Raw genomic sequence first — 23627 nt, forward strand, 5'->3', positions numbered from 1 at the left:
TAATGACTGTCGGACCAATAACAGTGTGGGAACTAAAGCCTGTACCGGGAGTCATACCAACTATTTAAAATGGCACCCAAACGCCTCCCCTGCTTAGTGATCTGTGGCAAGTCCCTGTGATGTAATAGCTCCATGTCCAGGAGGGTGTACTTGTACATCAAGCTGCCTCCACGCCCCATGGACACAGGAGCTAGACTCCTGACCTATGGGCCACATGGCCCATTAACTGTTGGTTCCCAAGGATACTTAACACATTGAGAGCCCACGCTTAACACTGCCCCAAAAATCACTTTCACCTAGAAAATCCATTCACATTTTTTATAATTCAGCTGACTGTGGAGACACATGCTGGAACTTTTTACTTTGAAATGTTTTATAGTTTCTGAGTTATTTAATTTAAACGCCAAATGCATTCTCAATGGCGAAAAAAAACAAACTTTGGCACCACGTGTTAAAAAAAAAAGGCCCTGGGTATTACCGCACGTGCATAGCCCAAGACGTCTGTGGACGTCTTTGAAAAAAAAGAAAAAAAAAAGAAAAAAAAAAGTGTTTTGATTTTTCAATTTTTTTTCAAAGACGTCCACAGACGTCTTGGGCTATGCACGTGCGGTAATACCCAGGACGTCCACAGACGTTTTGGGCACAAAATGTGTTAACACGGAGGGTTAAATTAGTACCCTAGCCTGCCAAACACGGCTTCTCCGTGTTCCAGGGTTTACATTCTTTAATCCATGTTTTGATCCGATTGTAGCCACCTTTCAACACAACACACATCAACACCAAGCAGGACAGTGGCCGCGGCTAAGCCCTGCATTCAAAGCCCTGGATCTCAGAAACGACATAGAGAGGCAGTTTCTGGCCCAGACAAGCGTTTTCAACGGCCTGTAGCAGGCGCTGTGATACTCACGGTCGGGTTTTTCCACCACCGACCGAGAGACAACAACAACAACAACCGGTCAAGACACCACACACACACACACAGCAGTTTGTCACTGTAACATGCGATTACGGATATTTGGCTCTTCAAAGTAAGTGTTACGCGCGATAAAACCTTGGCAATACGCTATTAATTAATGGTGGCGGGTTAAGCATTAATGACAGTACTTAAGACTCACTCAGCAAAACACAACACACACTCACTGAAGACTTCATTACGAAGGTCCTTAAACAGGCCATGATGTTGGTACTTTTTTCTGTTTTTCATTTGTCTATCGAGTTGACATTACTCCTCTACAACGTCACCCAATGTTATTAAAATGCACGAGGACATTTTGCCTGCAGTGTACTGCTGCTTCTCTGTATGAGGGGAAACATAATAATGTGCAAATAGTAACAGGCTGGACATCTGAAGCATCAAGACTTGAATGACAAGATTTCTTCATCGTGTGTAATCCACGCATGGAAAACTTATGTTACATCATCGTTTTGAACAATTCAGCATTGTTGCGAAACGTTTATTTTATTCTAATTTTTAAACGGATCCTGTTGTTTTAAACACGTGCAGTATATGTATCGTTTGTGGAAGAAGAAAACACAAACACAAACACAAATGCACAATGATATACTGTAGGCCTGCGGACGGACACACACACACGCACGCAGCGCGCGGCTGGTTATCATCCAATCCGTGTGAGAGATATGCAAAGCAAGTGGTAATTGCGTTAGAAGCTAATTGGCTGTGCGGCGAGGAGAGAGAGGGGGCCGTCCTAACGGTCGTTAGGCATGCAGAGAAACGCTTCAGTTCTATCTTCTCATCATTACACACACACACCATCTCTGACACACACACACACCATCTCTGACACACACACACACACACACACACACACACACCATCTCTGACATCACACACACACACACCATCTCTGACATGGCTCCTACACACACACACACCATCTCTGACATGGCTCCTACACACACACACCATCTCTGACATGGCTCCTACACACACACACCATCTCTGACATCACACACACACCATCTCTGACATGGCTCCTACACACACACACACACCATCTCTGACATCACACACACACACACACACACACACACACACACACACACACACACACCATCTCTGACATAGCTCCTACACACACACACCATCTCTGACATGGCTCCTACACACACACACACACACACCATCTCTGACATGGCTCCTACACACACACACACACACACACACCATCTCTGACATGGCTCCCACACACACACACCATCTCTGACATGGCTCCCACACACACCTCCCCCCCCCCCCCCCCCAATCTGTCCCAAACTGTGATTCTACTGTGGCTACGGTTTCCTAAATAAAGAATGAACACAGTATGTAAGATGACGATGATGTACGTTTAGGGAGTATCACTGTAAAACCCATGTTGCTGCTGTTCTACACACAGCTGACCAGTTGAAGAAATCACAGATTGAGGCTTAAAAACCTTTGCTTTCATGACATATCGAGACCTTTCACGTTTCATGGAAGATGCTTCATTCTGAACACGTTTTCTATTGCTAGTTTGGCCACTTCAAATAGTCCATCTTAAAATTACTGATAACTGAAAATGTGTTGTGAGCTTGTAGGTCTGCCATTTTCAGTGCACGGCATGCTTCCATGAAAGACATGTTGAGAGTGCCGCCGACTTCTATGATCCAGATGACTGAAATCAGTCGTGGAATCCAACAAACTTGGATCCATGAGCTTTTATGCCATCTCTCGTCTTCCGTCTGATTTTTGTTTTCATATCCATCTCCATTTTCCCTCTTTCCTTTTTTTTTTAATACTTTTTTATCCCACGATTTTGTAACCCATTTTTCACCCCTGTGTCAATTATCTAATGTGATCCTGGGCTCTACACACCCTCCGCCAACCTAGTCCCCAACTCCCCATATATGGGGGACATGGGGAGAGCAACGGACTTGAACTCATGCTTCCTTCATGCCTGAGTGTCCAAGTTGCTCCTTTACACCTGACAGGGGGGAGTTTCCCTGGTTGGACGTAGCGCGTGGAAGGAACACGTTATTCCATTTTCCCTCTTTCCATCCGTATTTCTCATGTATACTCTATGTTCTCTCACGGCTCATTCTCTGTCTTTCTGGTTTTCCTGCATGTCGTTCACGCAGAGAGCACAAACAGTACTGAAAACACAATAGTGTATATATTAGGGCTGCAACTAACGATTATTTTCATAATCGATTCATCGGGCGATTATTTAAACGATGAATCGATGAATCGGATTATGGCACCTTTTTGCAATTACCTTTAAAATTTAGCTTCAAGTCATTGTAGGCATGTTGTAACTAACAATAAAGACAATAAAAATGAATACCCTTTTTTTATCCATTCCTTGTACTTGTAATGATACTGTAATCTGTAATGTTGACCATGTATATTCTTTCCATTTCTATCTCTGGGACCCCAATTTATTATTATTTTATTTCTATTGTCAATTTTGCACTCTCTGTTACAGACCCTTTAGGGTCCACATGGTTTACTTGCTAACTATCTATAATTTAGCTGAAACTCCCACTATGAGAACCACTGTCATACAGTCTGTGTGACACACACACACCAGCATGCTAGCTGATAGAGGAAACCGTTCTTATTTAGCAGCCATATTAGCATGTTCTCTAGGCTCTAGTATCACTTATTGCCAAAGTTAAACAGCACTGAACAACTGATCATTGTTAAGCAAAACTTTCTGCTTTTGCCCTGTGCCCACTTCAATGCGCTGCTGAGTAACACAGGTGGAACAAATTTGAGGAGCTAACGAGCTACACTGCTAGTGCTCCGTAGCCTGCCTGCAAGCAGCTCACAGATTCAGACTTTGGGGAGCATTTTTGGTCATACGACAAAAAATATGGACAGTGGCGGTGCTCACAAATACCATGTTTTGGGACCTGTTTGGGGCATTTTGCAACCTGTTGATGACGTTGATGAGCTCACAGATCAGCTGTTTTTGCGGAGCTCATCGCAGCCACAGAGCCACTTGACGCTCTCTCTCTGTGTGTGTGGGAGACTGAAGTTGGGAGCGAGAGAGTGGGGTAGATGCGGAGCGCTCGGGTCACGTTCAAGACAATCTCGTGTTGTTTATACCGACCCGTTGCATATTGATCGTTCAGCCTAGTGCCATTACTGAACGGTAAAAAGAAAGCAGCTTTACGTTAGATTCTAATGTTGGAAAACACCCGCGATTAAATCGATAATCAAATTCGTTGGCAACGAATTTAATTATCGATTTTTATCGATTTAATCGATTCGTTGTTGCAGCCTTAGTATATATAAACAGGGCATAAATACACACACACACACACATGTAAATATACACGTCAGACGTTCAATCCACATAATGTAGCCATAAAAGTGACCGTGCACATAAGCAACAAAGAAGGGGCCCTCCTTGGAGTGCTCATCTCTGCCAGGCTGGGTCGCCTATAGACGAATCCATAGAGCGGTGCCCTGTGGACCGGGTGTTGTAGCCAATCAATGAGGTGTCAAGCTGGGCTAAATGGTACTACCTCAGCTACGGCTGCGCCCAGGGCACCCCTCCGTGGATTATGCTATAAGTAAGTTGTATCTATCAAGACCCGAGGAAGTAGAGGAAATAGCAATCCAATGACATACGGTTCAATTCTTATTTTTTGAGTGGTGCAACCACTCCCTTACGGAGCTATGTGTGTGTGTGGGTGGCTGGCTGGGTGTGGGTGCGTCTGAGCACGAAAACAGCATGGTTGTTTTCCACCACCTGTGCGCAACCTAACACACACACACACATATTAACTGTATACTGTATATGGTGATTTCGGGTGTGCCAGTACAAGGCCTGTCGCGGTGCTAGAATTTCCCCACCGTTTCCACCGTGCTTATCAACACCGGTAACACCGAATCCAACCACTAGGTGTCCTAATAGACCTGCCTGGCATTGATCCAGAAAGTTTAGAAACAGAAACTACAACAGCACTTGCACTTAATCTAATTTCCAAAGTAATTTACGTTGAGGCTTTAGGCAGTATAGGCAAGCACGGTCAAAACATACAACTAGAAGATAAACAATCCAGCAGAACTCTTTTCATCATTTTATTTTCCTCATCGAGACTAGCTCTGATCCATAGCTCTAAATGAAACGCATTAGAGCAGAGATGGGCAACTTTGACGATGGCGATGGCCAATATATTTCCACACTCATTCCAGAGGGGCCACATTGCATATTACTGTCGTAGCAAAAATAGCTGATCTACAAGCTCAAAACGCGTCGCATTGCGACGCGTTTTGAGCTTGTAGATCAGCTATTTTTGCTATATTTGAATTGAAAACCTGAATAATTTTTGCTATTTTTGAATTGGAATCCTGAAAAGTAACCTTTTTATTGAATTTCAAATGACAATAACATTTTAACACTAGTCATGAAGTAATTAAAGCGGGTTTGGAATTGTAACAGTTGAAATCAATACTATATCAGTATTCTGATATTAACATGCGGGCCGCATTAAGTGAAGGTGGGGGCCGCATGTGGCCCCCGGGCCGCCAGTTGCCCACCCCTGCATTAGAGATATGGACCAGAGCTACATCGAGACCAACAACGCACGTGTTTCAGCTCACATAGCGTTCATCAGCGCTGATCAAGACACTAACAGGAAATCATTACAGGATGAATTGAGAGCGCATCGCATCGTTGCTACAGGTTATTGTAGAGTAAATAAAGCACTAAAACATTGTGGAAGTAGAAGCTCAGCGAAAGTGAAATCTGACACCATGTTGGTGTGTTCTCAGACAGCTCCGCTCTGGCTGCTGCCTGCCTGTATCCCCGTTGAAGAGCAGATCACTTCTGTTGTCTTCATAATAATAATAATAATAACAAGTAAGACGCGCAAACGCGGGAAGCAAACGCAGCTCGTAAATTGCAATAACAACAATTAGAATAAATTACGTACTTTAAGGTTTTTTTTAATTTTTTTTTTTTTTTTTTTTTTTAAGTTAAGTTTTTTTAAGTTACTTTTTTTTTAAGTTACGTTTTTTTTAAGTTAAGTTTGTGTGTGTGTGTGTGTGTGTTTTTTGTGTGTGATACAGCTGCCCCCTCTGGTGGCGGGCGGGTGGTGTTACAGCGTGACACACACACACAGACAGACACACAGACATGTTCTGCTAGGTCTCATAGTTAGTGCTCACTGCGTTCGCAATCACTGCGTTCGCAATAATAATAATTGTACAACCTGTTATCTGAAGTATTGATAACCTGCTTATAAGCACATGGGTGCCACACGAAAATGAACTGAAGTGGTTTTATAGGGTACACGAGAAAATAAATAGTCTAGTATTAAAAATAATAATAAAACGGTGCTATCGGTCTGGAAGCAATGTACTCGGTGGCGTACCGTGACATGTGTAGTCAGTACAGTACAGTAGAGGGTACAGTAGAGGGACCCCCACACGGTAACTGTCATTTCTCAACCGTTTTGGACGCGGGGCGGCTCGCCGGAATCGGGCCGGCACCCTGGGTGTGTTCCTGTGGGTCTGGAACTCCCCCCCCCCGGGGACCTCCACACAGAGTTGCACCACTCACTTCACACGGGTGTGATTTTTTTACTTTGAGATATGGGCAGAAGTGAAATTTCTTAAAAAATGTTGATCACCAATTGTTTTTCTCACAATTGGCAGATACCGTTCCTGTGCGTAAGGGATTACATTTTTTATATTTCCCGTAATTGTCCAAACTGTTCCTGTGTGTGTGGGGAGGAAGGGGAGAATGTTTAAATGGTATAACCCATTTTGGGCGGGAACCCCTTTTGGTGTTAGCATTATGTTATACTTTAGCCATTGAAAAATAACAGATCTACAAGCTCATAGCGAGCTTGTAGGTCTGCTATTTTTGAAAAATCGAAGAACGACTGACATAGAAACATAGCTTTTTCAGAAAACTGTCAGGATGTAGAAGACATTTTTAGAATCTGATCTTTTTTAGGTCAAAATGGGATAAAAGATTGGTTTCTCCAGATCAGGTAAATTGCAGATCACAGATCGAGTCATTTGGAGTGAAAATTGGACGTGCTTGGATGGATGGAAGCACGTCCTCTAGGGTGAATGGATAATGTGTTGATGATGTTACATGGTGTTGTTTTGGAAGAAAAAGGCCATTCCCACTAGATTTGGAAACAAATTGGCAGGCAAACAGTGTGGAACATCAAAAACCTGTTTGATGCTCGTCACATGACTCCCAGGGTCGAGATCGTGTCTAACAACAACATTGGTTAAAACATCATGTTTCTGCAACAAATGGTGACATTTGTAGCATTTTATGAGGCACACTATGAATCTCAGTGAAATTGCTTTTGGTTCTGTGTTGTTTACAGGCCCCTCGGTGTGTGATAGAAATACGGGTTCGATCAGACAAACTTTGGAAACAAATTATAGCCGAGAGGAATAGAATAGAAAACACTGGTATGATGATGATACATTATTACGTGTGTGTGTGTGTGTGTGTGTGTGTGTGTGTGTGGTTCAAAAATCTAATAGTTGCAAAGAAAATGCTAAATGGCGGAAAATCTAGAAATGATGAACTTGCATACATTCACAGACACTCACAGCAGACAAAACAGCATCCTCCTTCAAAGCATCATCACAAGCTTCCATACACAACTGTACAACACATTAAATAAGTATGTCACTGCGTAGATAGCCTCGGAAACCCAGACGTTTTTATTTCCAGGGAGAAAAAAAAAAAGTCTGGGGCCGAGTCCACTTCAATTCGGCATACAGTAGCGCAAACGTCGCTCACTCTCTGATTTCGGGTCGTCTGCTTTGTTAAATTGAAGCACACACTCACACATGTACACTCACACACACACACACACACCACTTCTCTCTCTCTCTGTCGCTCTAATTAATTAGTCTCATGTCCAGCAGCTGTGCCTAGTTTCTCCCGGCGGATCCTGCCGGGAGCTGCCTATGCCATAAAAAGCATAGGTGAGTTCCAGTCTGCTGCGTAGAACACTCTTCAGACAGACAAGCAACAAGGACAGAGAATGTGAGAACGGAGCAAAAGACAGCGAAAGACTAGGCCTTTCACAATTATTACATCATCGCATAATCAAATTATAATCACCATTATTTTTGCATAATCGTCAGTCGTTTCCATGTTGAAAGATGTCCATACATTTTCAAACATTTTCCAAAAAGAAAACTAAGCAGAAATGCTAAATAGCAGATCTACAAACTTACATGTGTTGTAAGCTTGTACATCAACTATTTTGCACAGTATTTTGGATAGAACAAATTATGAAAAATGATTAAATGTGTCAGTGATTTCTTTGTATATTTAAGTTAGTTGTCATATCTGCCCTGTGGAATTTGTGATTACGAATCCTAAAAGCCAAACAGAAATACAAATTGTAACGTTCCAATGTTCAATGCAAAAAAAATAAAAAAGGTAAATCGTTAATCGCAATTGTTTGCATGACAATTAATCGTCGACTTAACCCATTCAGGCCTGACGACGAAATTTTAAAAAATGTCTTCTAAATCATGACAATTTTCTGAAAGATTTGAGGCACATTAACGATTTTTCAAAAATAGCAGACCTACAAGTTCATAGCGCGGCACTCGGTGCCGCGCTATGAGCTTGTAGATCTGCTATTTTCCAATAGCTAAATTATAACAATGTTTAAGACACCAAAAGGGGTTCCCGCCCAGAATAGGTTAAATTTGTAATGGCAACAGCCCCTACGAAAGAGAGACAAACAATAATATGGAGAAAAGGCGTTTTGTTTGAACTCAGTGTAGAGCAAGAGAGGAGACAGAGTAAGAAAGAGAGAGCGAGAGAACAAGAGACAGAGAGGTGGAAAGAGGAGGAGGAGGAGGGGGGGGGGGGAGGGGGGGTGTACACAATGGGCCCAGACATGAATGCTCTCCGACACTCGTTTCCACACAACCCCTTCAATTTCAACTCTCTAATGGAACCGCTGCTTCTTTGCGCCCACTCTCAGCGCACAAAGCAAGCACGTGCACACGCACACGCCGCAGTCCACACTTTCACAAGATCACACTTGCGCACACACATGAAGCGCGCGCACGCACGCACGCACACACACATAATTAGCAAACACACACCCACACAAATAATAATAGGGAGGCCCGCGTGACTAAAATCACATGTACAAATTGGTCACATGCGCAAGTGCAACACATACACATTTATATGTGCATGCGTGTGTTTGTGTTCTTCATGTGTCTCCACACACACACACACACACACACACACACACACACACACACACACACACACACACACACACACACACACACACACACACACACACACACACACACACACACACACACACACACACACACACACACACACACACACACACACACACACACACACACACACACACACACACACACACACACACACACACACACACACACACACACACACCCCCCTCCCCTCTTTCAACAATGAATTTCTAAATATTTCATCCCTGTCAAATAAAAGAGTGTGTTGTGATGAATTGTGCTCATGAGGCAGAGCGCAGCTGTTTGTGTGTGTGTGTGTGTGTTTTCAGTTTGTGTGTTGCGGTACAAGATTATTTCCACGTGTGATTTCCTACAAATTAGCTTCCCGATTTTCCGGCACGGCACGCGCATGTTGTGCGCGCGTGCTTGTGTGTGTGTGTGTGTGTGGTGCTTTCCAGAGTCTGTGTAGTAGGTGCATATAATATATGCGAGGATCTCTAAATCTGTAGAAGCAGTGTACTTCTGTGTGTGTGTGTGTGTGTGTGCACGACGTGTGTGTGTGCGTGCGCATGCGTGTGTGTGTGCACGTGTGTGTGTGTGCACACACACGTGTGTGTGCACGTGTGTGTGTGTGTGTGTGTGAAAGCTGTGTGTGTGCGCGAATGAGAGCCACCATTTGTCAAAGAGTACTCGTGTTCGTTCACAGTGAGGCTGTTAGTGGCCGTGCACCGTCAATCATAGGGCAGTGTGTGTGTGTGTGTGCGTATGTGTGTGTGTATGTGTACGCGTGCGTGGGACAGCACCAGGTGAGGTCACTGATAAAGGCTAACCCGTGCGAGGCCCACCCTTCTCTCTGCCTCCCACAGCCAGGAGGTCCACCCTTCTCTCTGTCTCCCACAGCCAGGAGGCCCACCCTTCTCTCTGCCTCCCACAGCCAGGAGGCCCACCCTTCTCTCTGCCTCCCACAGCCAGGAGGCCCACCCTTCTCTCTGCCTCCCACAGCCAGGAGGCCCACCCTTCTCTCTGCCTCCCACAGCCAGGAGGCCCACCCTTCTCTCTGCCTCCCACAGCCAGGAGGCCCACCCTTCTCTCTGCCTCCCACAGGCAGGAGGCCCACCCTTCTCTCTGCCTCCCACAGCCAGGAGGCCCACCCTTCTCTCTGCCTCCCACAGCCAGGAGGCCCACCCTTCTCTCTGCCTCCCACCACAGCCAGGAGGCCCACCCTTCTCTCTGCCTCCCACCACAGCCAGGAGGCCCACCCTTCTCTCTGCCTCCCACAGCCAGGAGGCCCACCCTTCTCTCTGCCTCCCACAGCCAGGAGGCCCACCCTTCTCTCTGCCTCCCACCACAGCCAGGAGGCCCACCCTTCTCTCTGCCTCCCACCACAGCCAGGAGGCCCACCCTTCTCTCTGCCTCCCACAGCCAGGAGGCCCACCCTTCTCTCTGCCTCCCACAGCCAGGAGGCCCACCCTTCTCTCTGCCTCCCACCACAGCCAGGAGGCCCACCCTTCTCTCTGCCTCCCACCACAGCCAGGAGGCCCACCCTTCTCTCTGCCTCCCACAGCCAGGAGGCCCACCCTTCTCTCTGCCTCCCACAGCCAGGAGGCCCACCCTTCTCTCTGCCTCCCACCACAGCCAGGAGGCCCACCCTTCTCTCTGCCTCCCACCACAGCCAGGAGGCCCACCCTCCTCTCTGCCTCCCACCACAGCCAGGAGGCCCACCCTTCTCTCTGCCTCCCACAGCCAGGAGGCCCACCCTTCTCTCTGCCTCCCACAGCCAGGAGGCCCACCCTTCTCTCTGCCTCCACAGCCAGGAGGCCCACCCTTCTCTCTGCCTCCCACAGCCAGGAGGCCCACCCTTCTCTCTGCCTCCCACAGCCAGGAGGCCCACCCTTCTCTCTGCCTCCCACAGCCAGGAGGCCCACCCTTCTCTCTGCCTCCCACAGCCAGGAGGCCCACCCTTCTCTCTGACTCCCACAGCCAGGAGGCCCACCCTTCTCTCTGCCTCCCACAGCCAGGAGGCCCACCCTTCTCTCTGCCTCCCACAGCCAGGAGGCCCACCCTTCTCTCTGCCTCCCACAGCCAGGAGGCCCACCCTTCTCTCTGCCTCCCACAGCCAGGAGGCCCACCCTTCTCTCTGCCTCCCACAGCCAGGAGGCCCACCCTTCTCTCTGCCTCCCACAGCCAGGAGGCCCACCCTCCTCTCTGCCTCCCACAGCCAGGAGGCCCACCCTTCTCTCTGCCACCACAGCCAGGGCATAAATTACCTCCCTCTGGCCTGCCGTACAGACTGATTAATGGCCTCTGTCTGCTCACTAGGAAGAGACCCGAGAGCTACTGTAGGGGTGCAACAGTTCAATCAAACTAATCAATTGTAAAATTAGATGTATTTATATTTGTATGTAAAAGATTGTTTTAGGTAGATGATTAGCTGTAAAGAAAGGCCTAACCAGGGACTGGGGTTGCAAATTAGCCTTGGCTACAAACCCTATGTACAATGCAACGGTTTCATGTTTTTACAACTTGATACATTGTTTTTTGTATTGTCCCTGTTAAATAAACGTATCAATAAATAAAAATATGATCGATAATCGTTGCTTTGACGAAATAGTCGATTAATGATCAATCACAATTTTGGGCACCAGTCAGTGTACTGTGTATTGTAGCTATAAAGCAGGTTTCCAACATCCCCCAATATTATTGTGTTCACGATGACGTGTACTGTGCACGTGGTTGCTGTGCTAATAAATGTCAGCTTTTCCATGTTGATCTACAAAGCCAAAGTGCTGTAACTACGGGAAATACGTGGCCAATAATGGGTTTACATTCCAACATTTATATTTGATCAAAAACAGAATTTAAATAATTTATTTTTTTAATTTAATGTATTATTAATTTCATCATTGGGTCCTATTGTTTAGTCTTACAATGCCATTGGTCATGATATTTGCATATAAATACCTCCCACAGAGGCAGAAACTTAAAAATGGACTCTGGACTTTTAACTTTTTCAACTGGTCAGCCAAATGAGATGTGGGCAAATAAGTGATATTATAATTGTAAATATGTTCTTGAGGCAATTGTTTTATCCCCCAAAATCTCAAAGGCTAATTTGACCGTTGCGATACACAAATAAGTCGGTGTGACCAAAAACGTAGTTCCTGCATGTTGGCTTTGTAGGGCAGCCTAGTACCGTTGAGTTTACAATATGTTAAAGAGAGAATTAGCCCTTCGCTAAGCCTCACCACTAATAGTTTAGCAACCGTTGCTAAGGATGACAAGCTTTCGACACCTCATAGCTGTCAATGTTATTTTGCATGGCTGTGTTGTTACACATAGAGCTTAACCCATTTAGGCCTGAACTCAAAATTTAAAAAAGAATCTTCTAAATCCTCCAGTTTTCTGAAATATATATTTTCACGATTTTTCAAAAATAACAGACCTACAAGCTCGTAGCGCGCCACTCGGTGGCGCGCTATGAGCTTGTAGATCTGCTATTTTTCAATAGCTAAATTATAACATAATGTTAAAGGAGAATTCCATGCTAGAAAGCTTTCTTACCTTTATTTGTAGTTGTTACGTCCCCACCAAAGAGGTCCAGGTGTTATTTTGTGCAAAAGTTCATTATTGGCTATTTCCCCTACCATAAGCCCTCAATGGGGGTTGGGTTTTTGTGCTAATTCGCTTATTTCCATCGAAATAAGTAGTAAAGTGTGCCGCTTGGGATACTATTTACATTATGAAGAGAGGATATATTAAAAAAAAAAGATTTTTGAGCGATGGAAATAAGCAAATTAGCACAACACCCCATAGCCCTCTTCAATTCAATGCAATTCATTGAGGGCTTATGGTAGGGGAAATAGCCAATAATGCGCTTTTGCACAAAATAACACCTGGACCTCTTTGGTGGAGACGTAACAACTACAAATAAAGGTAAGAAAGCCTTCTAGTATGTTCTCCTTTAATGTCGGGTTATTACAATAAACAATAAACATGAAAACTCCTGTCTGACGGTCGTTAAAGTTGATTGAGTTCCGACTCAATCAACTTTAACGACCGTCAGACAGGAGTTTTCATGTTCACTGTTTCTCCCTCTAACATTTCCTTGTATTTCTAGTTTATTTAAATCATGTCATGCACTGCTGCACATGTCCAGTGCATAGCCTACTGCAGGCCTTGATGACTAGATTTAGAAGACATTTTGAAGCTCTTGCTACTGAAATGATCGATTAGTTATTCTATTTATAGTGACTCATAGGAATAGACTACGTGACAACCAGGAATAGTCTGGTGACCACCGGGGAGACGGGTGGCAGCCGGAATGTAGACTGCACCCGGGAGCAGTATGGGTTGGCGCCCCAGCATGTGTCTTCCGTGAGGAAGAAGCCCAACAAACCCACGGCAAGGCCTTTAGGAGGGCCATTCAAGCCTCAAGCGGAGCCTGCGGCACCACCAAGGGCAAGGTGGAGCCTGCAGAACCAGAGAATCCATCATTCCTGAATAAAGTGCCTGGTGCTGGGAGTCTGGTGCAACGCACAGGGGCTGGACCTAGTGAGAGCAGGTGTGGACACGTAGGAGGGGCACGGACAGGAGTCAACCCACAGAGCCTAGTCCTTCCACGCGCCAGAATGGTAGCTACTGGGACGTAAGTCGGGACTTGATCACCCCGGCTGGGTCACCTGAGTGAGGGGTATGATGTTGGGAGACCCAAAACCCTGATGACCATGGGATACATCACTGAGGATACGTCCCAGGTGCATCCATGCAATGTATTTGTTTTTTTATGGAGAAACCCCGTCATTTAACATGCATCTCAGTGGGTGGGAAGGGCAGCTTGCCATCGCAGAGTGAAGTGGGTGGGGCTCAACAGCTATGTGTATCAAATCTGCAGTAAAATCCTGAGTGTTGATTTGTGTAATACCCGTGGGCCCGGGGGTCCATTTTTGCTGGCTTGACCAATCATATTTATGCCCACCAGGTGAAGGAAAAATACATGGACGAATCACATGTGGCCGAGAATGCTCCTGGATCTCATCCACAAAGATAAATGGTAAATGGTGCATTTATATAGCGCCTTTATCCAAGGCGCTTTACATAGATTGTGCATTAAATTCACCCATTCACACACACATTCATACACCGATTGCGGCGGAAGCCATGCAAGGTACCAACCAGCACATAAGAAGCAATTAGGGGTTCAGTGTCTTGCCCAAGGACACTTCGACATGTAGACAGGAGGAGCCGGGATTCGAACCGCCGACCCATGGATCATTGGACGACCTGATCTACCTCCTGAGCCACAGCCGCCCTGAGATGGTCTCTATGTTTATGTTTCATATTAGTGAGACTGGTTGAAATGCAGAGGAAGATAGATGTCACCTGTAGAATATAAACCCGTCATTAGTGTGCCTTTTCCTGTTTAACCCATTTAGACCTGAGGACGATTCTACAAATGTCTTCTAAATCCTGACAGTTTTCTGAAAAACCTCATGTTTCTATGTCAGTCGTTCCCAAACATTTTCATGTCAAGGACTCCCAAAAATATATGTAATTGGCCTCCGACCCCCATCTGAAAATATGTTGCAAAATATATGCAAAGATTTGAGTTAAAAACGTTCGCTCTGAAAGAATATATATTCAAAGACTTGCGCCACATTTTCAGGTTTTATCAAAAATAGCAGACCTACAAGCTCGTAGTGCGGCACTCGGTGCCGCGCTACGAGCTTGTAGATCTGCTATTTTTCAATAGCTAAAGTATAACATAATGCTTAAAACACGGGGTTCCCGCCCAAAATGGGTTACCACAAAACCGCCTAAACAAAGGATAATGATCCAACCATGTGGCTGCAAACACTGAAAGAATCATTTTCTCATTTAAAATGCACAACAACAACGATGTAGAGACATCGCATTAGTTCTAGGTTTACTGAAAGAACAAATCACACAGGTGTGAAGCGAGCGGCGCCCCACTGTGGCTGCCACACGAACTGAACAGTCTGACAGTATCATCGTCCTCCATGAGACATGAATGCATTGTGTTATTGTATGAAATAGAATTAGTTACCAGATGTATTTATATCGGCCAAATGACGTCTCACGTTGTGAGTTGGTGCGCTAAACAAACATTAAAGTCCATAGACTTGGCTGGCAAATGATTTGTTAAAAGAGCGCTAAGCAAAATAGCAGATCTACAAGCTCATAGCGCGGCACCGAGTGCCGCGCTACGAGCTTGTAGATCTGCTATTAAAAGGTCCTACAACATGACATTCAAATTTTCCCATTTTTTTGGTCATATATTCCCAAAAACGTTGAACAATCAGGCGTTCTCTCATCATATTTGGGTTTTATGTACAGTGGTCTCACAACAGGCCAACTGATTTGCTGCTACTCGTGATGTCATAGGTGACTCCCTACTTTGTATTATCCCTCCCCCTCTTCAGTTCCACATTTGCACTTTGTGGGAGGGGGGGGGGCATGTTATGAGTCAAAGATGTGGGAGGGGAGTATCTGGTTCTTGATTGATTGAAATATGTATTTCACAGTTTGCAGAATTACAGTACATTTCAAGCACAAACTCAATACAAAGACTGTTAACTGTGAGTGGACGACCCAATAAAGCATTACACTTGTTTACAAGAGGGTCCACCTTGTTCAATTCATCAAAGGTTGAGGGTTGTGGCTTAGAAAAGAATTTGCATACACTTTAGTGCCCCGACCACATCAGAACATTGTGGTACTGCAGCTAAAACTGCTTTAGAAGCCAGACAGAAATGACATGGACTGGTTATACCAGAGTGGTGATTTAGGCTCAAACCATTAGAAATATGTTTGAGGGACACAAACAATATGATATTAAATGCTAAAAACGTCCATAGACTTGGCTGCCACATGACGTAATTTCGGAAAGCCATGCTAGCGCCACTCAAAAAATAAACATAACAAAATATATATCAGATTTGGAGTGCATGGTTACATTGCAATAGAACAGATTTTTGCATCACAATGCAATGGCTTTCCGACAAACATACCAATACCTGGATATTATTATTCAAATATGTTCTCCATTATTTACCACACCTGCCAGCCAGATCCTGCATGTAATGGGAGCTAAAGGGGAAATGATGACTACATAAGAACTAGTCCCCTGGTACCTACGTTTAAACAGCCCCCGAGGTGATGGAATTCAAATCTCTAAGCGCTTGTGAGGAACAGTGAAAACAGCAGCACTGTGCTGAGACCAGCACCTCCGTCAGTCACACACCCGTCAGTCAAACCCAGACAGCTGGGTAGAGAGAGGGAGGGGCTCAGCTGTGTGTGCGCGTAATATGTCAATAGGTGGGAGTCTTCACTCCAGGGGGCGCTGTCTTGTGAACGGGTAAGATGCTTGATGAGGATTATTACTGAAGTCCAATCAGTACAATCTCCAAGCACAACAAATGTACCATGAATTAAATAGGCCTTTTGAGTGTTTTGTGACGGTTGCTGCAGACATTGATCTCAGAGGCAAACAAAGACTCACCTGCTTGTGCATCTCAATGTTGAGCCCGTAGGACATCTCATAATACTGGGGAGAGAGAGAGAGAGAGAGAGAGAGAGAGAGAGAGAGAGAGAGGGAGAGAGAGGGAGAGAGGGAGAGAGAGAGAGAGAGAGAGAGAGAGGGAGAGAGGGAGAGAGGGAGAGGGAGAGGGAGAGGGAGAGAGGGAGAGAGGGAGAGAGGGAGAGAGGGAGAGAGAGAGGGAGAGAGGGAGAGAGAGAGAGTGTTATTATAAAATGGAAAGGGCACAGGGGGAGGGAAAAAAGAGACGGGCAGACAAAGAAAATGTGTGTGTGTGTGTGTGTGTGTGTGAGTGTGTTATGTACACTCGGTGTTAATGAGAGGGCCACCCTCTAGGCGTCAACCCTGTTAATCACCCACTCTGTCTGCAGGGGCACTGGCTCTGTCACTGGAAAACAAACAACAAGGATCTCACACACACACACACACAGGCACGCACGCACGCACGCACGCACGCACACTTTCTTTTTGCTCACTCTGACACGATCTTTCATTGATACACACACAAGCATGCACGTGTGCACACGCACAGACACACACAGCCGCACACGCACACAAAGTGCTCCTCTCTCTCTCTCTCTCTCTCGCTCACGAGCCAGCGAGCGGCTAGGTCCAAACGGCAGCTCCCTAAAGTAATTACAGCGCTGGGGAAATGGAGGTGCCGCCGTTAGCCGTGGGAGCAGGGCAACCTGATAGCCTATTAGAGAGGGGGGGAGGGGGAGGGAGGGCTGGGGCTACGAGGCCAGGCACGAGCACGTGTGTGTGTGTGTGTGTGTTTGTGTGCACGTATGTACCTACCGTACGTGTGGTGGCGGGCTGGCTGGCTGGTTGAATAACTGCGTGAGTCGTGTATGTGAGCATGGGTGTGACAGAAGTGAGAAAAACAAGGCGGAACGTCTGTGCGTGTGCGCACCGCCGTCGGATTGTGGGAGCGCCGCACACACATACCATACGTGTGCATTAGCGAGCGCGTGCGTGCGTTTGGTCTGTCTGTCTGTGTCTGTCTGTCTGTCTGTCTGGTGCAGGGGAGAGCCACGCAGATCAGATGAGATTAAAGCCAGTCAGAGGATCAATTAGAGGCAGAGTATCAGACGGATACACAGCCATGGCCACCGACAATGAGATTAGAAGAGGAGGACCGTGTGTGTGTGTGTGTATGTGTGTGGTGTGTGTGAGTGTGTGTGTGTGAGTGTGAGTGTGGTCATCTGTGTGAATGTGTATGAGTTTGTGTGAATAAAGAGGGAGACGGAGGGATAAAGGAAGGCAGAAAAAGGGGGGGAAGTGGACACCTCGACTAGGGAGGGTAACGCAAAACCTTTGAGAACGTGTGACTTTCCATAACCTGTGAAATTCAGATTTAGTTTTTTCTTTTCTTTAAGGGAGAGGGAAATAAAAAAGAAACCCTATATCTTTGTTTCATGCTTACTGCAGTGCTGCCACTACGACTGGATTCCCCTCAGGATTAATACAAGGTCTGTATGTATCCGTCTGTCTGTCGTCAGTTTTTCAATTCGATTTAGCCGTTTACCGTTTTCACAGTTGTATACAACTATCCCTATTTTGGGCATGACATTATAGGCGGAAATGTTCGAATATTCTCAGATTTGAACTTTTGTTTTATTTTTGGAAACTATAAAATATGGCTTAAGAGCCTCTGCTTGCTCCTCCCATGGGTTCCCTGAACTCAGGGTTAGTGCTACCCCTTGTGAGCAAGGCCAAGATTAAACCCATTCTGGGCGGGAACCCCTTTTGGTGTTTTAACTAAGCATTATGTTATACTTTAGCTATTGAAAAATAGCAGATCTACAAGCTGGCTCGCTACGAGCATGTAGGTCTGCCATTTTTGAAAAATCGTGAAAATGCGGCACAAATCTTTGAATATATATTCTTTCAGAAGATTTTTGTTTTTATTTTGACGTCAGGCCTAAATGGGTTAAGTTCTGAGAAGAACCTTATGTGAAACGGAGTATGGACACATGCAGAATGTGTTACACGGCACGTTTACTTCTTGTAGTTGCAAAAGAGCTGTTAATGACGCCCGAAACAAAAGAACAAGAGGGAGGGAGGGATAGAAGCAATCATAAAATGGAGAGAACAGCAGAAAAAGAGACACAGGAGAGCAATTACAGAGCAAAGACAAGAGGTGTGGATGCTGGAGGAAGATGATGGGGGGATGGTATGAACGCTGAACAGAGGCAGAACAAAAAAGAAGAGAAATCTGTTTATTTTAGACGGGCATTGCCCGTCAACAAACGTGCGCGCACATTTAGAGTACTTCATTTGCATCCACTTCGTGAGATTATACTTTGCCTGAGGACTTTTTTATGTTTATGCTGGTGTGTGTGTGTGTGTGTGCGTGTGTGTGTGGTGGGGGGGGGGGGGGGGGGGCATGCATGCTGGCACACATAAATGAAACTAACATACACATACACATCAACACGGTCACACACCAACACGCATAGAGCCACTCACCATGATATAATGACGCTGCATCTCAGACTTCTCGCTGGCCAGCTTGTCACACTCCAGCTTCAAACTGGTGAGGAGAAGGAAGGAAGGACGCCGTTAGTCTCTCTAAAACAAAGGTCAACTTAACACCACTGGCATCGTCCCTATCGTCATCACCACCAGCTTCATCTCCATCACCACCAAGGGCCTCAGAAGGGCTATCCAACGTTGAAGCTGCCACTACCTACTGGCCAAAAGTGGAACTGCAGCGCGTTCATGGAGGTTCAGTGACGTCATAACATGCGTCATCCCGGGCTTAACTTCCGCTCACTCGAGCCATTGAGTTATAATGGTACTTCCGGCAGTCTTCCGGGTGCTTCAAAACGCCACTGAGCAACTTCCATTGCTTTGCTCCGGTCCTCACGCTGTCCTTTATAACTCTTTGATCAACACAGTGTTCATTTTGACAGCACATTCCGATTAAGTCTTAGTCTTTTGAATAACACAACATTTAGTCTTAGTCTAGTTTTAGTTGACCATCCGTCTATTCATCTTCAACCGCTTATCCGTAGTCGGGTCGCGGGGGCAACAGCTCCACCAGAGAGCTCCAGATCTTAGTTGACCGAATGTCAAAAACCATAATCTTTTAGTGTTAATTTTGACAGAAAATTCTGATTTAGTCTTAGTCTTTTGAAAACACTCTTAGTCTAGTCTTAGTCCACTAAATAACCAAAACATTAGTCTTTTAAGTCTTAGTCAACAAAACTAACAATGCATCAATATCACCATCATCACCGTTACTTTCACCATCACCATCACCATCATTTGGCCAATTTTGACACTGACGAACGGCCAAGCTACACCAGGCTTTTCGCGCACAAAACGCGCGCATTTACCCCTGCGTTTACGGTAAACGGGCGAGAAAAGCCTGGTGTAGCTTGGCCGGAAGGCCTGCGCACCGAAACGCGTCTGTCTGTCTGTCTGGTATGACTGCTGCTGCGGAGCACCATCAATATTAAACAAAGACTCTTACTCGACAGAGTGCAGATTTTATTCATTTTCTATACTTTCACCACCATCGTCATCATCTTGTGAGGCGTTTTTTTCTATCTTTGTGAGGTGTTAATCAATTAGAACAAGTTAGGGTGGGTGGGGGGGGGGGGGGGGGGGGGGGGGGGGGGGGGGGGGGGCGTAAGGAATGTCGCAGGCGAAGGTACACGGAGGACAAACCCAAACGGTGACTTCAGAGAGAGACAGAACATCTAAAACATAAACATGTGTCTGTGACTGTGACCGTCACAGGCGTGGCAGTGAGTAAAATGGCACGTCTAAATATAGAGAGGCGCGTGTGAACGAACGCTCAGCTCGGAGGCTCGTCCTCCTCCGTCCTCCGCGACAACCATTAGCTGTAATCATGTCAGCTCTGATTGTCACGCCAGGCGACAGGACAAAGGAGGACGCGTCAACAGTCACCCCGCCTCGTCACCCCCCCCCCCCTCCCCTAACCCCCCCACACTTCCTCCTCTGCATTCCTCCCGTAGTATCTGATTGAAGCAGCGAACTATGCCTTCAGAGGTGTCATCCGAGGACTGGATAAGAGCGAGAGATTAAATGAGGGCAGATATGTGCATTGTGCACGGCACCGGATATGGTGCAGATTTGGGGCTGAATCTGAAACCTGTTTGATGTCTGTAATGTGTATGTATGTATGCCCGGGATGTTCTCGGCTTGAATGACAATTCGATTACAGCGAGCTGCTGGTACAATCTTGATCGTCATTGTTTAATTGTCTTAAATGGCAGGCAGACTGCCGTGCTGCATGTGGCCAACAATGCCAAACCCTGCTAATGTGTGCAGTTATTGTCGTTTTAACTGCAGCAGTGGTGAGGGTCATTACGGCCCGAGCTCCGGTGTCTGGAATCGGGACGGACATTCGTCAAAAATAGCAGATCCACAACGGGTTGTGAGCTTGTGGATCTACTACTGTTTTGCACTTTACAGGTCTGTTTAAGTGTGTTTATTAGAGGGTTTACAGGTCTGTTTAAGTGTGTTTAAGTATAGGAGGGTTTACGAGGGTTGCAGCTCAACAACAGCTAATTTTTATACTAGTGTATGACGGAGGCCAATGTCACAATAAATTCAAATCTCTGCGATACGATTATTGTGACCGTTTTTTTAATCACGATAAACGATATTAACGATTATAGTCCCATTCCGGTATCTGTACATGACCGTATAGCTATACTTTAATTACTCCTAAGTAGGGATGGAGCCCGAAAATCGGGTCCATTACAAACCTGGTTCGGCATTTATCGAGACCCGATTATCAATAAGCTTTTGGCTTGTCGAGTCTGTTATCGGGTAAAAGGGGGCTGGGACGCGACGGGTGGTTGCGTGGTGCGTCATCGTTTTGCCGTGGAACTATGGTGGAACGGGTGAAAAGGTTTGGTAACGAGGGGAGCTAAATGCAATAATGTAGCCTACCACAGTTGTTGCATGCTCGAAAGGGAGCATTTCGACAATGCATAGACATCTGTCCATAATGCATTGTATTAAACCCAAATGCGATACCTTTGCATCATGTCTGCACCATAGGCTGTAAAAGGTCTGCACAGAGTCCAAACAACACGGGAGCAGTCAGCTGCTAGCCTGGCGCGGCCAGACTCATAGCGAGGATTCACTGACGCTTCCTCCCCGCATATGATATATATTTGCGGGGAGGAAGCGTAGTTATAATATCTCCCTCGGATCGATTTGAATAGTCTCACATAATACGTGACGTATTCCAATGTGCATGCTATCAGTCTATCGTTACTGAAAAGGCAGAGCTACAAGCTCACAACGCGGTGCAACCAGACATGGTGTGAGCTTGTAGACTGGCTATTTTTGGTGCGTGACACCGCCGTACGATGATGTATACATTACGCATTTAAAGTGACAGTACACAATTAACAGTGTTAGAAAGGTGTGTGTGTGTGTGTGTGTGAGACACTTTAGAACTGTTTATTGGCATACAACTATCACAACTGGCAATAAAAATAAGGTTCTGTTCAGAATGAATTTTCTCCCATCTTTCCACAAAATAATAGCAAATGCTCGATAGTGGGCTCGATAAGGACCCGGCTCGATAAGCCTGCTCGATAAGGTGATCGTCATCAATAAAACCTTAACCGAGCTCCATCCCTACTCCTAAGCAGTGTAATCATGATATGTACCTTTCTCCTTTTCACTGTAGTGTGTATTGCTTTGTACCGATAGCCGTCTGTCTACTCTGTTCCTGTCCAGCCTTGTCTTGCTTACTTCTGTACCACTCAGGCTTGTGCATACAGTACATATCCCTGTGTGATTAATCATTTAGACCTGAGGACGATTCCACAAATGCCTTCTTAAATCCTGACAGTTTTCTGAAAAACCCATGTTTCTCTATATCATTGGTTCTCAAACCTATTTCATGTCAAGGAATTATATGAAATTGGCCGCCAACCCCCCCCCCTCTGAAAATATGTTTGTTCCCAGGGACCTCCCCCCCCCCCCCCCCCAGAAGCAAAGATTTGAGTTAAAAACGTTTCCTCTGAAAGAATATACATGTATATTCAAAGATTTGCGCCACATTTTTAAAAATAGGCAGATCTACAAGCTCGTAGCGCGGCTCTCGGCGCCGTGTTATGAGCTTGTAGATCTGCTATTTTTCAATAGCTAAAGTATAACATAATGCTTAAAAACACCAAAAAAGGGGTTCCCGCCCAAAATTGATTAATACAATTTCAGAACATGCCCTGTGATGCTACTAGGCTGTCATCTCGTTATCAGAGCATGCTTACAGAGTAGGTTCAGCTGAGTTCAACTGAACGACAAGTCAGTCTATGGGTGCGTTGGGAAAATGCGCACCGGGAATGTGGTCAGTTTGTTGAGTGTGGTGGGAGGTGACGTCACAGTGTGCCTTATTTACCAACGACCACAGCTGTGACGCATTCACACCGCCGACACCGGACAACCCCAGCTTCAGGGTAGGGTCGCTCAGTGCGGGCACTCGGCACACCGGTGTGCAGCGCACAGGATTTCGAACGACAACGCACCGAGTGCACTGAATAAACGAACGACAAGAGAGCACACCAGTGCGTTCAGGGCGCATTTCCGAACGCACCCTAAAACAGATCCCACTTTATACAAATTCACCCTTTGTCAGCCTTCTGATTGGTCCCTGACTGACTAACCAGCAGGCTCTTTCTGCCTGGTTCCACCTTGTTTATGTTGAATTTTTATGTTGTTTATGTTGAATTTAAAACATATTTTGACACCAAGTTTAAAATAAGAATTGAGTGCGCAGAATATCAATATGAAGCAACTGAAAAACATGTTATTTCAATGGTAGTGGATGGAGAGAGAGGATTTTTGTCA

At 45.7% G+C, this 23627-nt stretch overlaps 1 protein-coding gene across 2 annotated transcripts in view; it reads right to left on the minus strand.

Moving 5' to 3' along the window:
* tle5 (TLE family member 5, transcriptional modulator) overlaps nucleotides 1-23627 on the minus strand; it is an 87417-nt gene that overhangs the window by 23574 nt on the left and 40216 nt on the right. For both annotated transcript variants that reach the window (XM_079506928.1, XM_079506929.1), the window contains exons 3-4: nucleotides 19254-19317; nucleotides 16746-16790 (exon numbers count right to left, since the gene is read on the minus strand). In XM_079506928.1, the coding sequence (XP_079363054.1) occupies nucleotides 16746-16790; nucleotides 19254-19317 (109 nt within the window). The remainder of the gene's footprint in view (nucleotides 1-16745; nucleotides 16791-19253; nucleotides 19318-23627) is intronic.

The sequence above is a fragment of the Electrona antarctica genome (genome assembly GCF_951216825.1).
Source record: "Electrona antarctica genome assembly, chromosome: 7".
In the NCBI taxonomy this organism is placed as follows: Eukaryota; Metazoa; Chordata; class Actinopteri; order Myctophiformes; family Myctophidae; genus Electrona; species Electrona antarctica.